The sequence below is a fragment of the Agrilus planipennis genome, unplaced genomic scaffold (genome assembly GCF_000699045.2).
Source record: "Agrilus planipennis isolate EAB-ADULT unplaced genomic scaffold, Apla_2.0 scaffold146, whole genome shotgun sequence".
Lineage (NCBI taxonomy): Eukaryota > Metazoa > Arthropoda > Insecta > Coleoptera > Buprestidae > Agrilus > Agrilus planipennis.
Genome location: NW_020438977.1, coordinates 401142 through 426969, shown reverse-complemented (window position 1 = coordinate 426969; position 25828 = coordinate 401142). Strand labels below are relative to the sequence as shown.

The 25828-nt window shown below is 33.0% G+C and overlaps 1 protein-coding gene across 3 annotated transcripts in view; it reads right to left on the bottom strand.

Annotated features, from left to right (window-relative positions):
• Positions 1-6: 6 nt before the first annotated feature.
• Positions 7-25828, bottom strand: part of LOC108737705 (rap1 GTPase-activating protein 1) — a 385828-nt gene continuing 360006 nt past the window's right edge. For 2 of the 3 annotated variants that reach the window (XM_018470764.2, XM_018470766.2), the window contains 4 exons: positions 8646-9346; positions 2051-2507; positions 1031-1462; positions 7-724 (listed from right to left, as the gene is read on the bottom strand). In XM_018470764.2, the coding sequence (XP_018326266.1) occupies positions 584-724; positions 1031-1462; positions 2051-2507; positions 8646-9346 (1731 nt within the window). In that variant the 3' untranslated portion in view covers positions 7-583. The remainder of the gene's footprint in view (positions 725-1030; positions 1463-2050; positions 2508-8645; positions 9347-25828) is intronic. The other variant, XM_018470765.2, reaches the window with a different exon arrangement.

Below are 25828 nucleotides of genomic sequence, written 5' to 3'. Positions count from 1 at the left end.
CCACAAATATTCTCTTTGTTATTTACAATATGTGACCTAACAACTAATCTGGTGAAATTTGGGGAATGTTAACTTTGGTATCATTTTGTTGGTAAAGTTTCTTCCTAGTGGACAAACTAAATTATATAATAAACATTCATATAGTAAATAATAACTGATAGAAAATATTTCTTAAATATAATTATGCTTGAAATAAATTACTATTTATCTACCGTTAATAGCTAATAAAGAGAAAAAATACAAAGGAATATCACAAACGTAAAGAAAGAAAGACGAGCTGTTTGAACGACGTCTCTTGGTGTGCTTTTTTAATAACGTCGATAATTGACAAATTTCACTAAATATTTTAAGGTCGCCTGTTTTCATAGCAACGCGCGCAATGAACACAATAAAATACACAACTGAACAGGACCGCTTTTATATGAATAATCGAAAATATAGCATTTTTAAGCATCATTACATCGTCGCTTATTTGTACTGTGTAAATAATATTGAAACAGAAAAATCTAACACAAAAAAATAAATGCAGCATACGGAATTTTTGAAATTTGCGCAAAATACACAAAAAAAATGGTAAAGGCAATTATACTGGTGACGAATCATCGGTAGTATTGAAATTTTTAAGAAGATCCCGTAACCGTATTATTTCCTTTGTCGCTGCTGCTAAGTCTGTTTGTAGACTCAACTCTTTCTCTCTTAGCCTCTTTATATCTTTTTGACAGGTCTGAAACAGAACAGGATATTAGAAAATAGTAGGTATACTGTTCAATTTGAAAAGTAGTTTTGCAATCGTATTTTAAAAAATTAACCAAGTTTCATTTCATTTAATATATGTAGTGAACAAGAAAGGTAAACTGTTTTATATTTATCATACAGGATTCAAATGTGAAAGTGGAATAGCTACTAGTAATTTCGGAAGACCATTTTTTATTTATTATTATGGTGAAGTTAAATACCTTAAATAAATGTGTATTTAATTAATTTGCAAATATAGGCCGATTGCAGCATATTACGACACTTCGACACTTACCACATTCTGTTTTAAGAGATCCAGTTTGTCGCATTTTAGCCTGGTTACTTCTTGTACTAAGGCTTCTTGGTTAACGACATTATTTCCTAGAAATCCTCCTCCACTACCACCTACAACTGTAGGCCTTTCCTGACATAGGCTGCATGCCTTTGCAGCAGTTTCCGCACTCGACATGCTTTCTAGGCCGGTATCACTGTCCACGTATCCACCACCACCACCCAAGTGCTCCAAGTCTTCGCTCGTCAATGACGAGTCGTCACTCGCTTCAGATAGGGCGGGACGGGAGCAATGAGAATGTGCATGTGCCGTTAAGTCTGGAGAAGACGATGCCGTCGATGAAGCACCGCCGCCCCCATTACTGCTGCTGCTGCAACTGCTTTTATTGCTTTTGCCATTCGAGACAATGGAACTCTTTGAAAGAGATCTTCCACTCTGAAAATAATTAACTTATAGAAGTTGTATATACAAATAGTTGTACATAACAATTGAGTAACAATTATAATTTTTATTTAGAAAGATCAAATTTAACAAATCTTGCATGTAAATTGCATATTTAAGAAACTATAAAACTAAAATATTCAATTTTTTGGATAGATTAGATCATTTTCAACCCTTGGAAAAGATATACTTTTTGGTTTTGTAAATGTGAGATTGCAAACACATGTCGTTTTTCATGTATAATTTAGTTTGCTTGATCTTTTTTGAGAACATCAGACATTAAAAAAAACCGACAGCGGTTTACGTCTTAAAAACGTTTTTCTGCAAAAAATATGTATCTCATCATTTTTGATGTAGATTAACACCTCGAAAGGTTTCCTTGTTAGTTTCTCCTTTTTCAAATTCACTCCATTTTCATTTTCTTGTGTAACACAATCCATACAAGTTTCAAACGTTTTTTTGAAATAATAGGTGTTTAAAATTATATATCAAAGTATGTATTGTAAATGCTTCATATATTATTAATTTCCCTTACTCGCGTAACTATTACAGACGAAAATTGCAGAATCATGTAATACTTACTGAAGGCGTTGATTCAGAAACAACAGCGGGTTGACTGGTTTTCTTCGTAAGCTTTTCATGTTGATTGTGACCATTCGACGACAAATTCGTATCGACACTTTGGCTAGATTTCACTCTAGCACTCCAAGCCTTTTTGACGGTATCAATAAATCTTGATCCGGGTCCTGAGTCACTTTTTGGCGTACCGGGAGGCACAATTGTGTTTGTTCCAATTCCTGCTCCTAAGAATTCGTTCGTTTTTTCTCGTAATTCTTCCGTAAGAGCGTGTAAAAGTGATGTACGTGTACGTAACTCAAGTTTTGCAAATTTTTCGGCTTTATAGCAGGCGTTTTCAGCGTTGATTAACTTTGTTAATAGAAATTCCTTAAATTCTGGTCCGTGACGGAAAACGGCAGGTGTTGGTAGCGTTGGACCAAAAAATGGTACATCGTCACGAGCCGTCACGCTCACTTTGTACCTAGAATAGAGATAACAATTAATTGATAACCATAAAATTTTGTAGGTAGTGTACTTATCAGATATAATATATGTATGTACATCTCGATCAGCAAATTATTTGATTTAAAAATACAGAATTTAGGAGTGCACGATCTTTGACGTGTTTATTATTAGGACATACGCCTGAGTTCGTTTAAAACAAATTATTTTAAGAAACAAATAAAATGTTTACTCAATGTTGAAACGGTGCGGCTGCTCTCCTCAGATTAACACTTACGATTAGTTATTTCACTGACTTTGTCTAGAAGCACTCCGGGTATATTAATAATCGGAATAGACAATTTTTCTATTTTCAGGATCATTGTAATGATTCGACTTAATATTAGGATAACCATACCGCTTGGTACACTATCTTGCTCTGAAAATAGCGAGCAAAAAACTGCACGAGATCTAGGTAGACTGCTGGATGAGAAATCCAGCAATTGCAATGTCTACTGCTAACCTATCTCACCTATTTTCTATTTTTCATAGCGCCCTCTGGTCTCCTACTTTTTCGAGTACCTCTTCATTTCTAACCTTTTCTTTTAATATTCTTCTATAATGCAACATCTTATATGCTTCTTTTCACACTCACGCAGAGTCATGCTCCAAACACAATTTTTATTAATAATCTTTGGAATTTCTAAATTAACCGATCACGAAAAGAAATTTCTTCTTTGTTGTAAATCTCCAGCGCTTTTGTCATATTGAGTTATATATATAGTTACATATATTTGGTAAGTATTGAAAATTGGAGACTTCTTCTAGTAAATCGTCATCTATTTTTATATTAATTTTAACCCTACTTTTATATCCGTCCTTTACCAGTGTTTTGATTTTATTTTAATTATTTTTATACCAAAATCCTGTGCCAAAAGCGTTTCCATTTTATTTACAGCTAGTTATATCTTCTTGCTTGATGCTAATACTGCTATCCATATAATTCACAAATCTAAGCATGCTAATCTTTTGTCCTTGAATGTCTATATATACTATGTACTACAACTGAAATTAGAAAGGACTCGAGGTGGCTTTGCGAAGTTCAGAAACTCATCTGATAACGGCTGTGGAAGCTGACGAGGTACTTCATCAATGAATTAATTTGCATTAATAAAAAAATAAATAACTCTTTACTGAACTAGTACAACTTCTTCCATAGACGAATACTTTACATGAACCATTTGAAATGATCTAACCTTTTTTTTTTGGAGACCCAATTAATAAATCAAATATTAAATTTTTTTCATTACACCAACATGACGTTAGCAAATGTTCATTCCAGAATTTACTTTTTTGATACCTATTGCTTTCATCCAAACTTCTAGTTTATTTTTCTAAAATTTACAAATATATTTTTTACGTACACAAAACAGTTAGGTTTAATTGGAAAGCAATGAAAATACAGTTCAATATTTTATTGATGGTAATTAACAGACTTTTACTTTACTGACTAACCTATTATTTCTTTTTGAACCAGGTGAAAATTTTGCAGATTTCACTTTTCATTTATTAATTTATTCAACGTTTTTTAACATTATAATAAAAAACAATCACGATTAACAGTACTAATTCACAGTACGATTCATGGACATTTTTACCACAAATTTTGAGAGTAGTGGCAAACTTTGTGTTTCGAACACTCCCGATCCATTGAAAATAGCTTTTTCCCTAAATTGCGATCATCTAGAGTCTAGATTCCAGACCTTTGCAATCTTCTTAAGACTTTTGTAGAGGACTTACAACATGGAAATTTATCTCGAATATTAATAAAATACCGATTTGGTACTTTCATAAACTTGCATTTGTTTCGCTTACATTGCAACTTCTTCAATGTTTTACATTAAACTTTTAATTTACTGTTACGATCATGTGTATACGTGTAAAAAGAAGATCAATAGGCCGTTTCCTTTTAAGTCTGTTAAGAAGTAGTAAATCATACGTGCGAGTACACACCAGTAGTTTGAGAAAATCCTCGACAAGACAGGGAAAATTGGTACTAATATATGACAGATACAATATGAAGGAGAATAATTGAAGAGTAGCAGTTGTATACATAAATACGTAACATAATCCGTGCAAATGCTAGGTAATACACGATGATATAAAAATACAGATCCATAAGACCTATTAAGATGTGAAGAAAAAAATTTGTACTCCTTTTGCGGTCGAATTTCAACCACTGGGCGATCACTAGTTATGAATACATNTAATTTAGTTTGCTTGATCTTTTTTGAGAACATCAGACATTAAAAAAAACCGACAGCGGTTTACGTCTTAAAAACGTTTTTCTGCAAAAAATATGTATCTCATCATTTTTGATGTAGATTAACACCTCGAAAGGTTTCCTTGTTAGTTTCTCCTTTTTCAAATTCACTCCATTTTCATTTTCTTGTGTAACACAATCCATACAAGTTTCAAACGTTTTTTTGAAATAATAGGTGTTTAAAATTATATATCAATTATAGATATTTTTATTTTTAATAAATTTTTCTAAGTCACCGCTGTATTTATCTACTTGCTGTAGATTTTTAACAAATGTTTAACAAGTGAAATCATAAAATAGTTGTAAGTAGTGTTCAAAATTTTCATGGGTAATTATTTTGCCAAACTTGTTGCTGTCTGCTGTAATCTAATCTGTTGTAAACATACATAAAGTTTTCTATTTCTTATTCTTGTGTTGTTTAATGGGAGATCTTTTAGATTCCAATACAATAAGTAACTATATTTTTATTCCATGATACCTTATCTAATTTGTAGAGGAAGAAATGAACATTCAACCATTGCTGTCAATTTTAGGCTTTTCAAAAAAAAAAACTAATACTAGTAAGAATTATGCGTCAGTCAAATCTAACGACGTCAGACGTGAAACTGTGTATGGTATTTAATGAATTTCACAATTATTAATTGTAAATATAGACACACACAAAAAAAAAAAAATAGTCTTATTAGACTGGTAATAGTTACAATAATTAATTAAATAATTATTTATTAGTATCAATTGTCAGATTATTCTGATAAACTGAGACTAATACCTGGCGATTATTTTTAGCCCTTCGCTTTGTGCTGATCTTTGTTACTGTAGCGAGCACGAGTGTGTTTGTGTGCGATAGGGCACACGTGTGCGTGAACGGCTTATCGATTCGCCGACTAGCTGCAGGTGCCTTTCCTCATGTGCGCCGTATTTGTAAATGTGTGTTCAAAGAAAAAATAAGCTATTCGGATGTTTCCAGAAGGTTTCAGAAAGTTTTAATTGTTGAAATAGTGAATACCGTTTTTACTTATGAAGCATTAATAATATTATTAATTATTAATTAATATATTATCCAAAACGAATCGATAGAGGTGATGGATCGTGGCGTTTAGATGTTGACTTAGAGTCCCTAATCACGACATTCGCACCGAATCCCAGGAAATGCATTTTATTTTTACAGGAGAATTACTTAAAGTATTATGGACATATAGGGGACATTTCTGCAACTGCCGATATTTTAAGTTTTTCGCAAACATTTTTCGATAAATGGTCAGAAGAGTACAATAAAATGAGAGCCTATGGTTTGTGGGCGGCAGTTTTGGGATCAATNGTTAGGTTTAATTGGAAAGCAATGAAAATACAGTTCAATATTTTATTGATGGTAATTAACAGACTTTTACTTTACTGACTAACCTATTATTTCTTTTTGAACCAGGTGAAAATTTTGCAGATTTCACTTTTCATTTATTAATTTATTCAACGTTTTTTAACATTATAATAAAAAACAATCACGATTAACAGTACTAATTCACAGTACGATTCATGGACATTTTTACCACAAATTTTGAGAGTAGTGGCAAACTTTGTGTTTCGAACACTCCCGATCCATTGAAAATAGCTTTTTCCCTAAATTGCGATCATCTAGAGTCTAGATTCCAGACCTTTGCAATCTTCTTAAGACTTTTGTAGAGGACTTACAACATGGAAATTTATCTCGAATATTAATAAAATACCGATTTGGTACTTTCATAAACTTGCATTTGTTTCGCTTACATTGCAACTTCTTCAATGTTTTACATTAAACTTTTAATTTACTGTTACGATCATGTGTATACGTGTAAAAAGAAGATCAATAGGCCGTTTCCTTTTAAGTCTGTTAAGAAGTAGTAAATCATACGTGCGAGTACACACCAGTAGTTTGAGAAAATCCTCGACAAGACAGGGAAAATTGGTACTAATATATGACAGATACAATATGAAGGAGAATAATTGAAGAGTAGCAGTTGTATACATAAATACGTAACATAATCCGTGCAAATGCTAGGTAATACACGATGATATAAAAATACAGATCCATAAGACCTATTAAGATGTGAAGAAAAAAATTTGTACTCCTTTTGCGGTCGAATTTCAACCACTGGGCGATCACTAGTTATGAATACATAGTTAAGTATTAAAAAACTCGTTACAACTGGCGTCAGGTGTGGGGTTGAGGATAACTTGTAAGAAGAAAACTTTCTAGTAAACATGGCAAAAAATTAGGTAATCGATTTAAAAGTGGTCGGGTTGACGCAAGAGCTTGAAGAGCGAGGTGGAATTGAAATTGCTAAGAAACTTATCGTTTTTGCCCTGATATGCGCTCGTTTCAATTCGTAAACATTTTTGTTTGACGGCGAATAGGAACAAAAATTAAATAGAACATTTAAAGTGAATTTTGAAAAAAAAAAAGACCCATTTAAATAAATAGTCATTAGAAAATTCGTTACACTATGTTTATAAAAATTTCTTTTGAATTGAATATGAAATTCTTGGTTAGGTCAGCAATTTATCGAAACCACCAAATATATGGATCACACTCTGCAAGATTTTATATTTGAGCTCTTTTAGCTATCCGTTTTCAACTTAAAGAAGGATTTATTCCTCTGCGTGTATTTGTTGGATCTCTATTATAATGAAAAAAGGATGTTTAAACAAAAAGAATTTATTTGGCGCAAAAAAGGAACACTATTTTCTTTAGTTATTCACAAGTGTTTAAAGAAATTTTAAAATTGCAAATAACCTTTAAACAACAAGAATTCATTTGGTACAAAAATTAACTTATATTATAAATTAAATAAAACTTCACTTTTTTTAAGCCGGCTCTAAATTCTAAGTTCTAGGGACATTCATCTAGGTTTAGCAATGATGACCAATAATTGAATACGTTAGTGGACATCACTCTCGTTCTTGGTTACTGCTTGCAGAAAGAGAGCTGACCAAGCAGATTCGATTAGGCTGCCATTTGGTAAATATATACAGCAGCAGTCATTTTAAAAAGCTTCGGAACCTAACCTGTTAGTAGCAACCATCGACATATACTAATGGATGTGCCTTAGCCGTATGTCGTTGTAATAATTTTTTGGTTCGAAAAGAGTGAGAGAGATGGCGTATGGATTTCGGCGCAGGGCGTCTTAACAACGGCACTATCGTGAGAGAGATTGGTATTGTCCGAAACTTCGTTTCATCTCTTTCTTTTAGCGTTCTGACCGCTAAGGCACGTCCATCAGTATACGTCGATGGTAGCAACTGACAGTCTTACTATTTCGAAGTAATTTACGGAATGCATATGTTTGATATCTCATCATCATCACCATCATAATGTCGCCAGTCCTAAGACTGGTTGAACATACCTCTACTCATTCTTACTCGGAGCTAATCTTCGTATTTCCTTAAAACTACAACATCCCACTTCCTTAACTATTTGTAAACAGTAGTCTAATCTAAGTCTATCTCTACTCCTCTTAGCACCTGCTTCTAATATATCTCTAACTAGGCCTTTATGCCTGAGAAGGTGTCCTACCAACCTATCTCGCCCATTTTTTATCGAATTCCCTAGTGCCCTCTATTCTCCTTCTCTTCATTTCTAACTCTATCTACGACATCCTTATCACCTGTAATACCACACTTCAAACGCTTCTAACCTTTTCATTTCTGCCGCTTTAACCGTTCACGTGATGATTGTTAGTTCTTTATACAGAATACTTTGACCGAAATTTATAATTATTAGTCAAAGAACGTAAGAAACTTCGTTCCTACCGGGTGTCCCAAGACACCACGCAGGTTTTTATTTTTCACATTTTGGTAAAAGAGCTTTATTCTAAGGCTTACCTGGCATTTGGAGTATTAGGATCAACAGGCTGGACAACTATGAAAGCATGCAAGAAATGTGACGCAATCATATCCGGAGAGAAGGGGGTGTTTTCTTCTTGAAAAACGATGGCCACTATGTCGTTTCCGATGTGCCGTTTCCTCTGCAACTGTTGAGGATCGCTTTCTGTGTACGGCAACAATGTGGACACATGAAACATGATCTCTCTTTCCTTAAAGATTTCGTAGACGGCTTCGTCGCCCGTGTAGCCGTTCTGAATATCGAGACCACCACGATAGCCTTTATGGTCTTTTAATTGTATCCTCCGTCCAAGTAAAGATAAGAATTCATCGAAAGCAGGAGTAGGGACGTTATTGCAAAATAATTCTTCTTCGGTTGTTTGGCCACGTTTCTGGTATAGTACGCCAAATTTGAAATTCGAGACAAGAACGTGTTCGTCGTAATTTGCGATTAATTGTGACGCCTTCGGATAGAGCACAGGTGTAAAATTGTCGATGTTCAACTGCTCGTTGAGAAGTTTGGCCATTTTTGATGGGCTTGGATTGGGATCTAGACACGAGGAAGGAACGATTTCGTGCATAGTGCCCGTCTTCAAACGAAGCAGAATACGTGTATGCTCTTGGTTTGCTACATTTTCTGTTTTAATGGATAGTAGGACTGGACCAATATTTTCGTCCGTTCCAATTAACGTTGTGTGTTCCTAGAAAAAAAAGAAACGCTTTTTATTTAACTAATTATTTATAAAACGAAAAATATAGAATAAAAGTAAAAACAGCAGTTCTATGGTATAGCGGGATACACAATTCAATATAAATGTAAAACATTGGAAATGTGAAGCAGTAAGTAAAAAGAAACTTTTTCTGGTGTTTTATATTTTGTCTTTTTAATTAAAATGATTCACAAGAAATGCATTAACCAAAGTTTAACCAACTCGCATATGACTGGTTTTTTGATTCCATGTCGATGTAGGTAAACGTTCCATCTAACGGTTGTGATAAGGTACGCTGTTCATTATTACAACTGAATCCGACTCAAGTTTTGAAAGAATAGTCTTGCAGTGTAAAATTAACTTGATTATTCCACGTACGAGTAAAGTGAGAGTGTACTGAATTGTTTTCGATGAATTAAAGTTAACTTACGATTAGGTAAATAATAATGATTTAAGCAAAAAATTCATTCAACAAATCATTATCATTTACAATTCACTTAATGAAAGGAAGTTGCGTTCAATTAGTATTCATAACCGCACTTTTTGCATTTCTTCCTCTTTCCTTTTTTTTTTCAACCAAAGTACGTTATTAACATATAAAATAGATAAAAACTCATGGGCATATTTGTATATTGACCTTTGACCAGGATGCGAATTATGTAGTAAGTATAGCAATAAAACTATTATTCTCTAGTTTTATCGGCAAATCCATTAATACGTAAATATAATGCTCTGCGTGAAATAATAATCCGCTGTAAACATAAACATTGTTTCACACGTTTCTTCGAACACAATAAGTATATGGGTGTGTCTTTTCTCCATGAAAGATTCTTTTTTTTTACATGGCCTTGTTAATTAACATCAACCAAAATAGGTAAGTCTTTAGGGTTACCAACTCAAAATTTTAGAAAGTCTGGAGATCGTTCGAATAAGTTTGGAGACATCCATTTAATAAATATATAGATAAATGTACAAAAAAACTTACTCGTTTTGAACATTTAAGAAATAATCAACTAGTAAATTAATTAATAGCTCACTGTATGCTAAAGGTAGATAATTAGTTTAGTAACTGCATTATGTGTGACATTCAATAAGAACATTGCCAATAATAGAACAATAAAATTTTGTTTTTCATAAAAATTGAAAAATCCGGAGATTATTTTCTATGAACTGGAGTTCGGAGAAAACTTGATTCTAGGGTTTCCAAATTAAAACGATAAAGTTGGTAACCCCACAAGTCTTCAACTGCAACAACGATGAGTAGTTCTTTTTGCGCAAACATCTTTCCGTTACCATTACTAATAAATTTTGCATCCACACTTTGAGCTTTATGGCTTATTTCGCCTTTAGGAACCACAAATCGGTAAAGTAACTACAAACAAGAAAAAACACCTCGATCCTCGGATATTTTCCATCTCTTGAGGTAATTGATCATGAAACAATTTGTTCGAAAGCCAAGGAACATCGTTCTTAGAGTTTGGATGAAAACATTTAAGAGTTATAAGGGTAAAACGTAACTACGATAACTCGAGCGAAAAACGACTGTAAGTTTGTCGAAAATGGGCAAAGTTTTTATTAGTTTCCCATCAGCTATTGCAAAAATTTCACTCAAACTTTATTCTTATCGACTATCATCTAAAATATACGCTTACGGGTCATTCAAATACTACGTAAGCAGAATTTTAGTAATTTTTGAACCCCCCCTCTCCCCTTGACAGCAAAAGTGAGCACCCCACCACGATACTCATGCAATCATTGATTAGTGTATATATTTTTAAAATCCTTTAGGATTCTTTATTGATGTTAGTGAGTCCAGAAATAGGAATTTACAGATTATAAAGGAATTTAATGCCCATTTAATATATATTCAAGCAATTTAATTATTAACATCGTAATTAAATATTACATTCCTAACATATAAACGAAAGGTATTCGAAATAATAGGAGAAAAGAGGACTTTATGGAAGTCGATAAGAAATAGGCGAGATAGGTTGGTAGGATATCTTCTCAGGCATGAAGGTCTAGTTAGAGACATATTAGAAGCTGCAACGGATGTTAGGAGGGGTAGAGGTAGACCTAAATTAGATTACTGTTCGCAAATAGTTAAGGATGTAGGTTGTTCTAGTTTTAGAGAAATGCGAAGAAAAAGTGGAGGTGCGTGTCCAACCAGTCGTAGGCCTGACGACCTTATGATGATGATGAACATATTAATTTATTTTTTGTCATATTTGTGCAAATTAGAATGTACTAAATTTTTCAAAAGTCAGAAAAAGTAAATACAGTAGATTTCATTTATTACGACCTTGGTTGTAGTGATCGTTTTGCTATAGCGACGTTAAATCCCTTGAATTTAAAAGATAATTTAGTACAAAATTCTTGTGGTTATAGCGACTTCGGATATAACGCCGAGTTTGGGTGTGGTAACTGTGTTTTAAATGAATCATTTGTAACAAATCCCTAATAATCCCATGTAGATAAAGCGACCGGAGTCGGCCACAAAAAACGCAGAGCTTTCTTATCTTTTGTTTACATCCACACAGATGGTCAGCAAGTACGGTGACCTTTATCGTTTGTTTATAGATGTTATACGTTAAAATAGTTCAGTTACAAATGATATTTTGAGTAGCAACTGTGTTTAGGTAACTTTTGAATAAGTATGACTCCCAGATGCACATTTACTGTTAAAAAAGGCGGAGATTGTTTGAAAATTGAAAAATGGTGAAAACTATATATACGTGTCTGTATCTCTATACCTTTACTGTAACGACTTCCGGATATAACGACGAAATTACAGTGGTCCCTTCGTCGTCGTTATACCCCAAATCCACTGTAAATATTACTGACGTAATCACCATTCCAACCTCCTCGCCCCTCTATTATCAAAAATAAGCAAAGCAAAGACCCCCAGTCCCCTTTGGAATGCAGTTGTACCGAGCAAATTTTATTCTATCGATATTTTTTATTTATTTATTATTATCGCCTCTTGTACGCTGGCAAGGATTTACTATTTCCCAAGGTTTTTGTTTTTTAAAGGAATGATTAGAATGCACAGAAGTGCACAATCGATAACGGTAGCCATCCGTTCAAAGGATCTAGTATCCGGTTAGTTGTAGGAAAAGTGTTCCACCGTCCTTTCTATGTTCTTACCTCGCAAATTATTGTTCTGTGATAGAAACATTTTTACACCAAATTTCAAATCACTACCCTCAAAACTATTTCAGATTTTAACGGTGCATAGATATTTACAAGGTTTATATATATATTATATTTTTTTTTTCAGATTCTTATTTCATTGATAAATGGTTCAATTTTAAGGGCGGTTTATTTTAGTTAAAAAAATTTGTACAATCGTCTATTCTTCAAGAGTAACATAAAAAATTACACAAAGCTTGAATATTGTAGGTGGAACATTGGTTAAAAAAATAAATAAATAAAAATCAAGGTTCCTCGCGACTTCTTCATTTGTACAACTTATTATACTGAAATTAATTCCCCAAAATATATGCTTCATTGGTTGTATATGTTACTTATTTTTTTTTAACAAATATCTACTGGGGGGCTTTGTGTAATTTTTTATGCTTTTGTTAGAGAATAGACGATTATACTATTTATTTTAGTTCTTGGTATTCTGGGCGTAAGTTCTATAAACCATTTCTAAAAATTAAACATCTTGTCTTTTATCATTTATTAATGAAATATTTTTTTTTTATATAAACTTTATAAATAACTATACACTCTTATTGAGAAATTAAATAGGTTTAAAGATAATTAACTTTTAAGTTAAGAGATGCCGTCCCGCTCTCCCACATTATTGAGAGGAGGGGTTTGAAAGTGGGACAGTCCTGAGAAAGGAATAGTTAGAACACACGTTTGTTGCTTAACTTTTTCAAATGCGTGCGGGTGTTAAATGAGCATTAAAAGAGCAATAGGGTTAAAGACATCTGCGAGAATACCTAACAGATTTGGAATCTCCTACAATAATCAAATTTTCTCCAGTTTTTGTGGGTGTGTGGTTTTCCGGGTCATCTACCAGTTACCAAACACCAGTTTAGCATAAGTGGAAATGCCCTAAAATATGTTCTTGAATGTTTCTAATGTTATTCTCAACTAGAATATTCTCGATATCTAGGATTGTCCTTAAACAGAATGTTCTAGAGTAAACCAGAAGAATCGAGATCATTCTAGAATGTTAGAGGCCAAGTGTAACTGGCGAGGTTGTCTTTTGACACTATATTAAAGCATTTTCATTATTTTGACAAGTTTCTAAATAATAACATCCGCCACAGCTAGAATTTACTAAAACGAATTGGACTGGAAGAGTTGAGAACATTCTGGAATGTTCGAGAACTATTATGTATGAGTGGTGAATATGACTTCTGAAACTATATTAGGGTATTGTTCTAAAAATTGTTTGTAATTTCCTATAACTTATCTTATCATCATCATAAGGTCGTCAGTCCTAAGACTGGTTGGACATGCACCTCCATTCTTTCCTATCCGGAGCTAATCTTCTAATCCCTAAAACTAGAACATACCACATCCTGAACTATTTGCGAACAGTAATCTAATATAGGTCTATCTCTACTTCTCTTAACTCCTGTTTCTACCTATAATATTTCTTTGACTAGACTTTCACGCCTAAGGTGTCCTACCATCCTATCTGGTCAATTTTTTATCGACTTCTATGGAGTCCTCTGTTCTCCTATTCATTCTAATACCCCTTTATTTCTAACATTCTCTATCCACGGTATTCTCATCATTCGGCGGTAACACCACACTTCGAACGCTTCTAACCCTGCATTCACACAGACGATTTTTTGCCGTGGCCGTGCACGGCAACAGTGCCATGTATAATAGTAATTTAGTAATACATTGGTTTATATGCAAGCTTTCACACAACACGGTTTGCTGCCGGAGCCGTACACGGCTGCCGTCGCAGCACGGCATGGGGACTGCAACGGCACGGCGCCGAGGCCGTGCACGGCAACATTGAGACAAGCAAGTGTATGGAAGTATTCACACGGCAAAAATTGTTTTCAGGATCGTTTTTTTCTTTGAATTGTGCAGTTAACAGAAGAAATTATATAGTGTAGCGGATAATAATACCGCTATATTTAATTTAAAATATATATTTGACTAAACATTATATTACACCCTTTTGTAAATCATCTTGCAATTTTACGCATAATTCATCGAAACTTCTAACGGACATTCGAAAATAATTAAAAAATTTGGAGCTATCCTCTCGTAGCTCATGAAATAATGTTACAAATTCACGCATCAATTGTCTGTTTTCAAGTAGTGGATGAATCCAAAATATTCTTGTTTTTTGTGTTTTTCTGCGATTATGCCATATCATTAGTAACAACATGCGTTTTTTTCTTTCGTTTATTTTGGTCACGTATCAAAACAAAACTAACCCGAAGTGAAAAACTGTGTGCAGTGTGAACGCAAAGTAAAATGAAATTACGGCACGGCACGGCACGGTTGCCGTTAGAAAACCGTCTGTGTGAAAGCAGGGTAACTGTGTCTTTTCCACCAAGTCCACCGTCTATATTTTGCACCCATACAGCGCCGCGCTCTAAACATACACCTTTAACAATATTTTTCGAATTTCTCAATTTACCGTTCGCGAGCATAGAAGTGACTTCTTTTAGTTTATCGTTAAGTACTGCAGAGTTTTTATCATAACCTTGGTAGAAGAAACATAATAGCTCAAAACCCCAACGCCAAAACATGACACTGTAGTTGTCCGAAGCACTTTTCGGTAACAAAGTTACCTTCTTCACTATCTATTCTGTTTGTTCTACAACAACCGCCAATGTTTTTCCAATCTTCATATAACCTTGGTGGGTAACCCAATTTGTCATCAAGAAAATGAAATCATGCTTAACTGATGGCAAAACCGACAGATGGCGCACCGTTATTATTGTACATTGTACGTTGTAAATGTTTCTTGAAGAACGTGAATGGCAATTGAAATTTTCCAAATGCTTCAAAAATTCATAGAAAAGATACGATTAACAGACGTTAGAGCGGAAAACAAAAATAATCAATTGTGAATCTTTACATTTGCCTACTTTTTTCACGTCACGTAGGTTCACACAAGTATTTATGTTTACGTGTATAATGTAGTGAGACGCCAAGATCTGTCGTTCCGTGTTTTAATTTCGATGAGAACTTTCCCATTCTCACGAAGAGGGAAAGAAAGAAAGAACGGACGAGCGAACACATACACGTAAGATATACATGTATACACAGAGTGACTGACATGGAGGCGCCGGAATTAATTTCCATTCACGTCCTGCCACGCCGCAATAATCCACCATGCTAAATATAACATTATCCGTTTTGCAAATGTTCTGTCTTGTACATAGAGAAAATCTATTAAACCTAACGGTGAACTGATAATAAAAATTGTAGTTATGCGACTTTTTAAGGATGTTTGGGAGGTATGTCAAAATGCTACGAGACAAATAAAAATCTGGAAGAACGTTCCTCATTAAATTCTAAAACGCCTGTAAAAATTACAAATCGATTCACTAAACCGTTAAAAAGTTATTGAAATTTTAAAAAATTGTAATTTTAGACGTCATTTTATGGAGATTCGTTAACCGAACAGATTAAATTTATTTTTATTAACAAAAATTTCAAACTTTTAGAATAAGTAACTTGAACTCTGGAGAATCACTTTAGCGTAAGGTTATTCAAATTCACTAAATGGTTATCGAGAAAAAAATGAAAAATTAGCTGAAAATATCTGCAATTTTAAAGTTTTAATTATTATTTAAACGTATTAAAAAGTTTTACGCTCATTATTAATAAAGATTGAAACTAAATATTTTTTTGTTTCGAAGTTGAAATCAAGGCATATTCACTGCCAAAAGTCAGTTAAAAAATTTCCATATTATTCGTTATTTCTTATTTTATTCAAGTTTTTGGTCAAATTCCAAATTTTCTCTCAAATCGTATACTTTTTTTTTTTAGTATAGATAGTATTTATTTACCTCATCATATGCTGCAAAACCTAATTAATCACGAATTTCTAATTTTATGTACTCTTGTCTCCGTTTGTATCTCCGAAACATCCTTAAATTTAGATATTGTGCAAAAATTGAAACTTATCTAAAGTGAATACACGAATTTCTCCAGAGTATACATACAACATAACTGGAGAAATATCAAATATATCGGAGATTACAGCAACAGTCCAATAGTAACATAGAAATACTACATTGAAGGCATTGAACATTACTTATTATTTATGATAGTTTGTTCACGTTAAACGGAGGTCTAGCATAATTAAAATGTTTGTGACACAATACGGGGTTTTTATAATTAGCAGTTGACATTATCGAGATTCTATTGTAATAAGCACAAGCAGTGTGTGAATGTTATCTCATGTTTAAGTTCTTGACCAGATTTGGAATTTATTTGTTCCCATCAAGTGAGTTTCGATAAATTACTAATGTGAAGTAATAAGCGACCAGTTACACAGTTATTAATTTGGTTCACGTGCCTGTTTTCAGGATTGGGATCCGTCAAATGGGAGGAGCTTAAAAACATGGCGTCGATTAGGGAAAATTTATCGTAGTTCCTATAGTGTACCGTGCAATTTCCAAGTTTTTAAATTACGATAAAATGATAAGTATTGACACAATATGTGATTGGGCTGACACAAAGCCTCGGAAAGGAAATTTCGTTGAAGGTGAGCGTGTTTTTAATGCCAATCACATTATAAAATTCGGAAATAACAAATCCGGAAGCTAGCCTTCAAATTCCGTCAAGTTTACTGCCTACTTTTTACAAACTTCGGATTTAAAAAGTGATTCACGTTATATAATTGGTGAGGTGATTCTGGGTGATTTAAGCAATATCATATCAATGACTTGCACGTGCAAAGCCGATTTAAGAGAACGTTGCAAACACATTATTGCAACTTTGTTGTATTGCAGCAGGTAGGTTCTTAACCTCAAAATACTTATATCGTATCATTAGAATTGTGTTAAATCAATTACACAGGAATAAATAATTTCTCACTTTATAATTTTAGTATGATTCTAGTTTTAAATATTAAGGTTATGGCTGATGGTAAATACTTGCTGAAATATAATCATGTGCATTAAAATGACGTGAACAAATTTTTATTCCGGAATTCACTTCTTTGATACCTACTGCTTTCATCCAAGCTTCTATTAGTTTACTTTTTTCTCTAATTTTCCGAATATATTTTTTACATATATAAAACGGTTAGTTTTTATTGGAAAGTAGTTAATGTAGGTGAAGAGTGAAGATCTATGTCTGAAGTGCTATTGCAGCTTTTCACTGAACATATTAACTTTTTATTTGATTTAACTTTAGAAGAATACTTCGTCGACTCCATCATCAAAAAAATTTTTACTTTTTTAACGTGTTTTATTATTTTAATAAACAATTTTACAATTTGCGTGCACGGTTCCTATGTAAATTTTTCCCTCGTTCGAGTTATAAATTTTGCCACCAGATGGTGTATGCCCATTTGACGGATCCCAATAATGATCGATAAACGTCTGGAAGGATATCGATTGATTATATTGTGTGGTAGGTTTATTTATTGCAGTTGCAGGTCATTTTTGAAATGCGAATACTGGAAAACCAAAGAAAGTAACGATTATGTTACCCGCTTTCTAATGACTTTTATTGGTATCCAAAGAAGTCGTTAATCGCGTCAAACTACATATTACAAACTGTTAGAAGCTATATACAATGAAAGGCAAAAGTTAAATTCGTAAGCACGAAAATAAAATTCGGCTCAGTTTAATTTTAAAATACTAAGGTAAACCATCCTGATGTTCATATTGCATTAAAGTCTGTTCTGAATGCAGCTACAATAATACAGACACATTCCACACTTAGTTTTGAATTTCAGACGCCAGAAATACATATTTTCTCAGTAAATTTAATGTGAGCGCTGACCGAAAATGTAAACAAAAATTAGCAACAGTAAAATATTTCGAATAACTTAGCTTTTTTAACATATGTGTATACATACGCACCTAGATTCTTAAGTGCAACACGTACTAAATATAGGTACTTTAAGAAAACTTCTTGAATTTAAAATTCTTCTACTGCTTAAAAGTTAAATTATAGGTATCATCATCCACATCAATACCCTTCTTACATAATATGGTGCATATGGTTTTTCTTTTCATTTTTGAAGTGAAACTTCTTTACGCACGGTAGGGTATAGTACATTACGTATCGAGGGAAGAAACAGGGTTATTTCAGACTGCATGTGAATTGCCACCCTCGTCTTCGGCAATGCAGTGTGAGACAATCCTGTTTCTTCCCGAAGTACGTATACTATTTTTTGTTATGTTTGTGCGGAAAGCTCGTCATTAAATTGATATTTGACGAAATAAGAGTAAATGATTTAGAGGTTAGAAAGACATTGTCATTGAACAACTGATTTCTGCACATGACCATAAACTTCAGCGCATGCGCTCAAAAGACTAATTTCCCGACTAAAACACGGCTGAAAAAAGGCCATTACTTCCCTATTTCATAGCACGCAAAACGAGCTTTCCGCGCTAACATGACAAAAAGTTCGTTTCATGCAAGTTGCTATGTAACGGAATCATGCAACGGATGTCTCGTAGTGGGGATCGCTTGAGCCGTGAGCGCGCTTCAATGCAACGTTCGTTACAGGCAACTCCGGCATGTATAGTGTAAAATTTAAATTTATAGTGTATAAATAATAACATTAAACCAATTCCTTAACCCCTATCCCGGTATGTTTGTGTGTTTGAAAAAGTTTCATTTCAGTAGCGTGTTGTATAATTACACGTTGTATTTTTTCTTTTATCTCACGTTCCTGGAATACCGTGGGATAGTGGTAGAGTTTCTTGCACCGGATTGTAGTTCTTTTTATTTTATCATTTCTCTTTCCGGATTCATTTCATTGGAATGCAATTTCTTACTTAAGTTACTCCATTTCTCTATTAATTCTGTTAATTCTGAAAATTTAATTCCTTATGCCTGAAGTTTACTTTTTAGTTCCTAATATACTTGACATTCACTATTAGCATCTATATTTATAAAAATTCATATAGAATTGCATTTTTAACCATCAAAATACTGGAATTTGGAACTGTAGATATAACTAGTGCAGTTTTTTAACGCCCCTTTAATAGCAATTGTAATGTAAATATCGCTGTAATGTAATTACATCTTAATTATACCTTTGAATAGACGTTCTGACGAACTAAGGACAATTAAAAAGTAATATTAAACTACCACCGACTGCCCTGTAAACGCCATCTTTGGACACTTGCTTCTTAACAAGGTCGTTTTTAAATTAAAGACATCAACATCAACAAATCTTCACAGATGGCGTTTAGTGTGCTGCTTATGGTTTGATTATTTATCTCATTGTCATCATCAGTAGCTTCAGATGTGTGACGTGCTGATGAGAAGGTTGTTCTTTTTAGAAAGTACATATTTTAAGTGATCGACCGAAGGTTCGGTTTCGGCAAAAAAATCTAGCTTCAGCACCAGTTTCAGTTACGACAGAAAATCAACGGAACGTTCGGCCGCACCGAAACTCTGCGTTCGTGAATTAATGTGCGTCATTAACTTCAGTACCGCTGGACAAATACTACAGACGCCTACTTGGTGAAAATGTGGAAAAACTTTTTTTAGCGTACAATATAAAACCATATAATTACGAATACTAAAGTTAATTACTGATTTGGTAATTACACATTACTAACTGCAATTAAAAGATCTCAATGAGTGTTGTAATTATAAACGTAATTGAAATACTCAATTAATGAGTTCCTTTTTTATAATGTAAATGTTGATTATTTGCAAATTTTTGTTCCAAGAAGTGTTCATTAACATGTTTATTAATTTTCGTTTATTTTATAGCAGTAGTTTTAGGGAAATGGGATGATTAGCTCAGGATAGGAAAGAGTGGAGGTGTGTGTTAGGACTGACGACTTTATGATGATGATGATGAATATCGAAAGAAATAATTTATTTCAAATAAATAATTATTTTTTCACATACTTCAATTATTGTTTTTTATTTCATTTCATTCATAGTTTGAACCGTCTGTATAAGTGTATATAAGCCAAATTTCAGTAAACAATAGATTCTTTAACATGTCTGAAAAAGTCTCGGTTTCGGCTGAAACTGAAACAGATTCGGTTTCAGTTTTTAAATTTATTGCCTACATTTTCCTCGTATGTAGTCAAAAGGAAAAACTGACAGTTAATTTTCAATAAAAAAAGGGTCGGTTTATTTAAGTTAATTTTAAACAAAATCATAATTTTCTATATGATAGTACTGTATAATAATAAAAGGTATTAATGCAATAATTATATAAAAATAAGAATGATCTGTTGCACTTATAGTTATATAATAACATTACTATTACTGTAATATTGTTGGTGTGATTTATATTCATCGACACACGTTACTTCTACGTATATTACGTATATAATTTCCATAAGGAAACTGTGTCAAGATTTACGTCTTTATTTATTGTTATCTTCAGGGCTACGGGGGTTTTAAACATTACTTATGCATACTATAAAAATTTAGAGTCGTCTTAGACTAAAAACTACTAGTTATGTGCCAGACATTCCAAAACTTTTTGGAGAAATGCAAGAACAGCGTTCATATTGATTTNAGTTGTGTGCCGGATTTGCCAAAACTTTCTAGAGAAATGCAAGATCGCCGTTCGTACTGATTTTTTAATATGATTTAAGTCTTATTTAGCAAAATACCATATTTTGTAGCATGGTAATAATATAAATAAAGTCATATTTATTTATTTAATTACCACTTCTGTATCCGATATTTTGGAATAAAATGTAAAAGCCGAATTACAAGTTTGTGGCTTTCATGAAACAATATTTTTATTGCGAATACTTTTTGCAGCTTAAAAGCTTCCCAATTCCTGCTATGGTCTACTCTAAGCTTGACCAGCTAACCCCAAAATACATTTAAAATTAAATCAAGGAAACCTAAATTTACCACAACCTAAATAAAAAAATGTATAAAAAAAGAAATAAATAATAAGGTTATGGTAAGTTTACGTTGCTCTAAAGAGGAAAAGGAAATCAATTGTTGAACTTGAATGTCACCTTGAGCTTGACCTTGAGGATCACGTGAAGGTTAAGCCATTTTTTTTTTTAATTGGAATACAATTACGTTTTTGACCTTAGCAATAAAAAGAGCAGAAAATTTAATAAACGGAAATACCATTAATGTTGATTTGTTTGTAAAAGTCCGAATGATGTTTTTGCAATAATTTTTGTCTACTTTACCTCTACTCGCGTGTCCACCCCTCGAGAATTCAATTAGATATACCGAGATTTGCATTTGTTGCCTTATTTCTAATGGGCTGCCCGTCTGCGACGTGCTTAAAAACGTAATAGCCCTTATTGTTATCTACATTATTGTTATTTTCAGGGCTACGGTGGTTTTAAACATTACTTGTACGTACTATAAAAAGGCATCTCTTTAGAAACTTAAAATTCAAAAATAGCAACCATTAATACTCTAAATCAAAAACTGCAGATTTGCAATTTAATACTACAAATAAAATGAGAAGTCAAGTAGAATAAAGGAAAACTGTTGAAAATGCGTGTTGACGAGACCCTAGACGGTTGAAATAGCGATCCACGTCTAACGTTTCGACAGAACACTGGACCACTATACGAACATCTGTTAGGTACCATGGTAATTAGAATATGTAATTGTTTTTAAGAAAATATAACCGATTTTAGGTTTAATTCCATAAACTATTCTGTAGTAGTTAATGAGTCCTACTTGTTATAGGAAGTTAAAATAAAATTTGTTAAGCCTTATATTTTTATTTAATTAAAATTACAATAGATGGTTAATAACATAATTTAATATACCTTCATACTTATTTTATTGAAAATGATTGATTTTAAAATAAAAAAAAAAGAATGTGGGACATTACATTATTGTTTCTTTATACATTAAGGCGAGTTGAGAACCGATTAAAGGGCGGCATCATCTATTGAAAAAATCCACATGGTAAAAGTAAATTCATACAAATACCTTCAATTTCTATTTAAAGCTCTTGAGTTATTATGCTTTGCTCAAAAAAGTTTAGTTAGTTTACAACGGTTTTCACAGAAGCAGGTGATATTTTCAAATAGACGTGGCTGAAAAAATATACTAAAATTCCTAGGGTTTAATATTAAATATTAATTTGAAAATTAATTCTCAACTTTTATCCACTATAAGTTGCCTCAAATTAATGAAGAAAATTTGGTTTTCATTGTCTCATCCTCGCCGGGAATCGAACCATCAGGTGCGGTTTTCGCGGCGAGGGTATGACAACGGCATTTTTCTTTATTAATTTGAGGTAACTTGCAGTGGATCAAAATTGAGAAAAATATATTCCACATCATCATCATAAGGTCGCCAGTCATAAGACACTGGTTGAACACATACTCCACTCTTTCCTATCCTGAATTAATCTTCTTATTTCCCTAAAACTAGAACAACTCACATCCTTAGATATTTGCGTACCGTAATCTAATATAGCTACCTCTACTCTCTCTCTTAACTCCTGTTTCTGTCTCTAATATGTCTCTGACAAGACCTTCATGCCTTAGAGCAGTTTTTCCCAACCTTTTTTTCCTCGCGAACCAAAAGAAAGGTCCGAAAAAATTTGAAAGAATATAAATTTTTCATATTGCAGAATAATTGATTATATTAATCGTGAAACATTTAAATAAAACATTAATAAGACTAAAATGATGTAAATGTAGTAAACTGCCTTAATTGGATATTTATTTGCAATTGTATTGTAGAAAAAAATATTACATAGAAGGGAAAACTGCTGCAATGATTTTAAATATAAAGCAGAACATGATACTAATCACATTGATAAAATGTTTTAAATATAAATAAATGTTTGTAATAAAAAGAGAATAAATAGTATTTGATTACTTGAATAAGAGGAATAAATTTTAATGTATAAAATTGTTGATATATTTTGATATTGATGAAGTAATTTTGAAAAACAAATAAGTAAAAAATAAATGAAAATATTGAAATTTATTATAGATTTCTTAACAGGCATTTTATTGGCGTTTTAAAAAATCCGTCATTACAATATTATTTTCGCGAACCCCCTCTACAAACACTGCGAACCTCCAGGCGTTCGCGAACCACCGGTTGGGAATCACTGTCTTAGAGGGTGTCCTACCAACCTACCTCGCCTATTTCTTATTGACTTCCACAGAGTCTCTGTTCTCCTTTTCTTTCTCTTCATTTCTAACCTTTTCTATTCGCCGGTAACACCACATTTCGAATGCTTCTAACCTCTTCTTTGCGCCCACTGTCCATGTTTCGCATCAGTATAGAACGCAAACATACAACTTTAACAATCTTTTCCGAATTTCTAAATTAACCGTTCCCGAGCATAGAAGTAACTTCTCTGCGTTATCCTCTGCTTTATATCCGTACTACTCCTTCCACCCTGACTTATCTGACTTACTAGATACCGAAAATCAGCTACTTCTTCTAATCTTTCGTCTCCTATCTTTTATTCGGTCTTTTCCCTATTTTTCTTACCTTGCATACTAGTATTTTTGTTTTACTTTTATTTATTTTCATACAATACTGTTTTGTCAATACCGCTACCACATGCTCAAAAAATTAAGCATACATAAAAAGAAAAAATGCCGACTAAGAAATATTTTCTATGTTCGGTAAACGTTTTGTTTTACCTGTATACGAAGCGACGGGACAATGTTTTATACAAAATATAATGTGAGTAACATCAACAAAGCAATCACGAAATCGTGTCAAGTTTCGGATTGTATTCTACTTCTTCTCTTCTACAAAACGCAGCAAATGCAGGCCGTATCAAATCGTAACCTACTTAAAACAAACGCCCGCTTTGTCCACGAAAAAGTCAAATTGTTATTAGTCAGTCACTCTCTCTTAACAACCTACTTTGTAGTGTATTTTCTATGCCAACGCAATAAAACGTCACGCAAGACCTTACGGTTTTTGAATGAAACGAAATCGTTCGGTCCGCAATTCGTTTCAAACACTGCGAAAACTTACAATATCTTGACAACAAAAAAACAAATGGAATATCCTTTACACGCTTCGATAAATATATAAAAACGTAACGTGTATTTCTAACAATTTTTATTGCGACTATTTGCAGTTGACCATTTGAAGTAAAAATAGTTTGCCAAAATTACGATAAAGGGTGGTTTCACGTAAGGCTCGGGTCAGATGGCGCTATTTGCGCAAACGTCACCAACAAACGTTAATGCCGCCTATTTTGACAGATGGGTTTACCACAAAATGGTTTAGTTAAGTTTTATAAAATTGAATATAAGAATAAAAAGTTGAACAAATACGGTACAATATTTGTTAATACACCATATAATTTTTTAAGATTTATTTCATATGACAAAAATAATAATTTTTGAGTAACACCTAATTTTTTCACAGAAGTCTACGACAAAACAACGGGGAATCTTTATCTGTGTTCGAAAAATCACGATTTAGAGATATCAAAGATACAAATTTACTGACTGCAACTCGAATAAATATATAGTATACTACGTATCGAGGGAAGAAACAGGGTTAATTCAAACTGCATGTGAACAAAACATGCAGTCTGAGACAATTATGTTGCTTCCCGAGGTACGTATACTATTTTTTGTCAAGTTTGTGGGGAAAGCTCGTCATTAAATCGATAGTTGGTGAAATAACAGTAAATGATTTAAAGGTTAGAAAGACATTGTCATTGAACAACTGATTTCTGCGCATGCCCATAAACTTCAGTGCATGCGCTCAAAAGACTAATTTCATTGCCTCCCGACTAAAACACGGCTGAAAAGAGGCCATTTCTTCCCTATTTCATAGCATGCAAAACGAGCTTTCCGCGCTAACATGACAAAAAAAACTTTTTATTAAGGGATGGTTTTTGTAAATATTCAATACTTGGTGCCGCAGGTAAAACAATAGTACTACTGTGGTACGACTTTTAGTTTTGTATGTATAATTGTGTTAGGACTTGTATATTTTTATAAGGTTATATTTATTTTAAAGTTTTCTATTTCTATAATTTAATGTCATTGTAATTCTTTTTCGTATAATGTAAGTAGTATTGTATTTATATTAAAACCTTGTATCGGTATATTTACCAAGCTCTGTAAGTATCAATATCATTCGGGTAAATGGGTTTTGCCAAAAGGTAGTTGTACATTTACCTGAAATAAAATAATGACCTTGTTGCTGTGGAGATTTGCACCCTCTGTACTACAGTGTGCAATATTCCCGCTCGCTTAAATATGCATATTTCGAACTAAAACATAACATTAACATTCCAGCGGTAGTTATTCATGTAAACAGACTATTATCCAATAAAAAATTGACGGAGGCGATAGTCCCAAAAAGTCTGCAGTGATGATCCCAGAG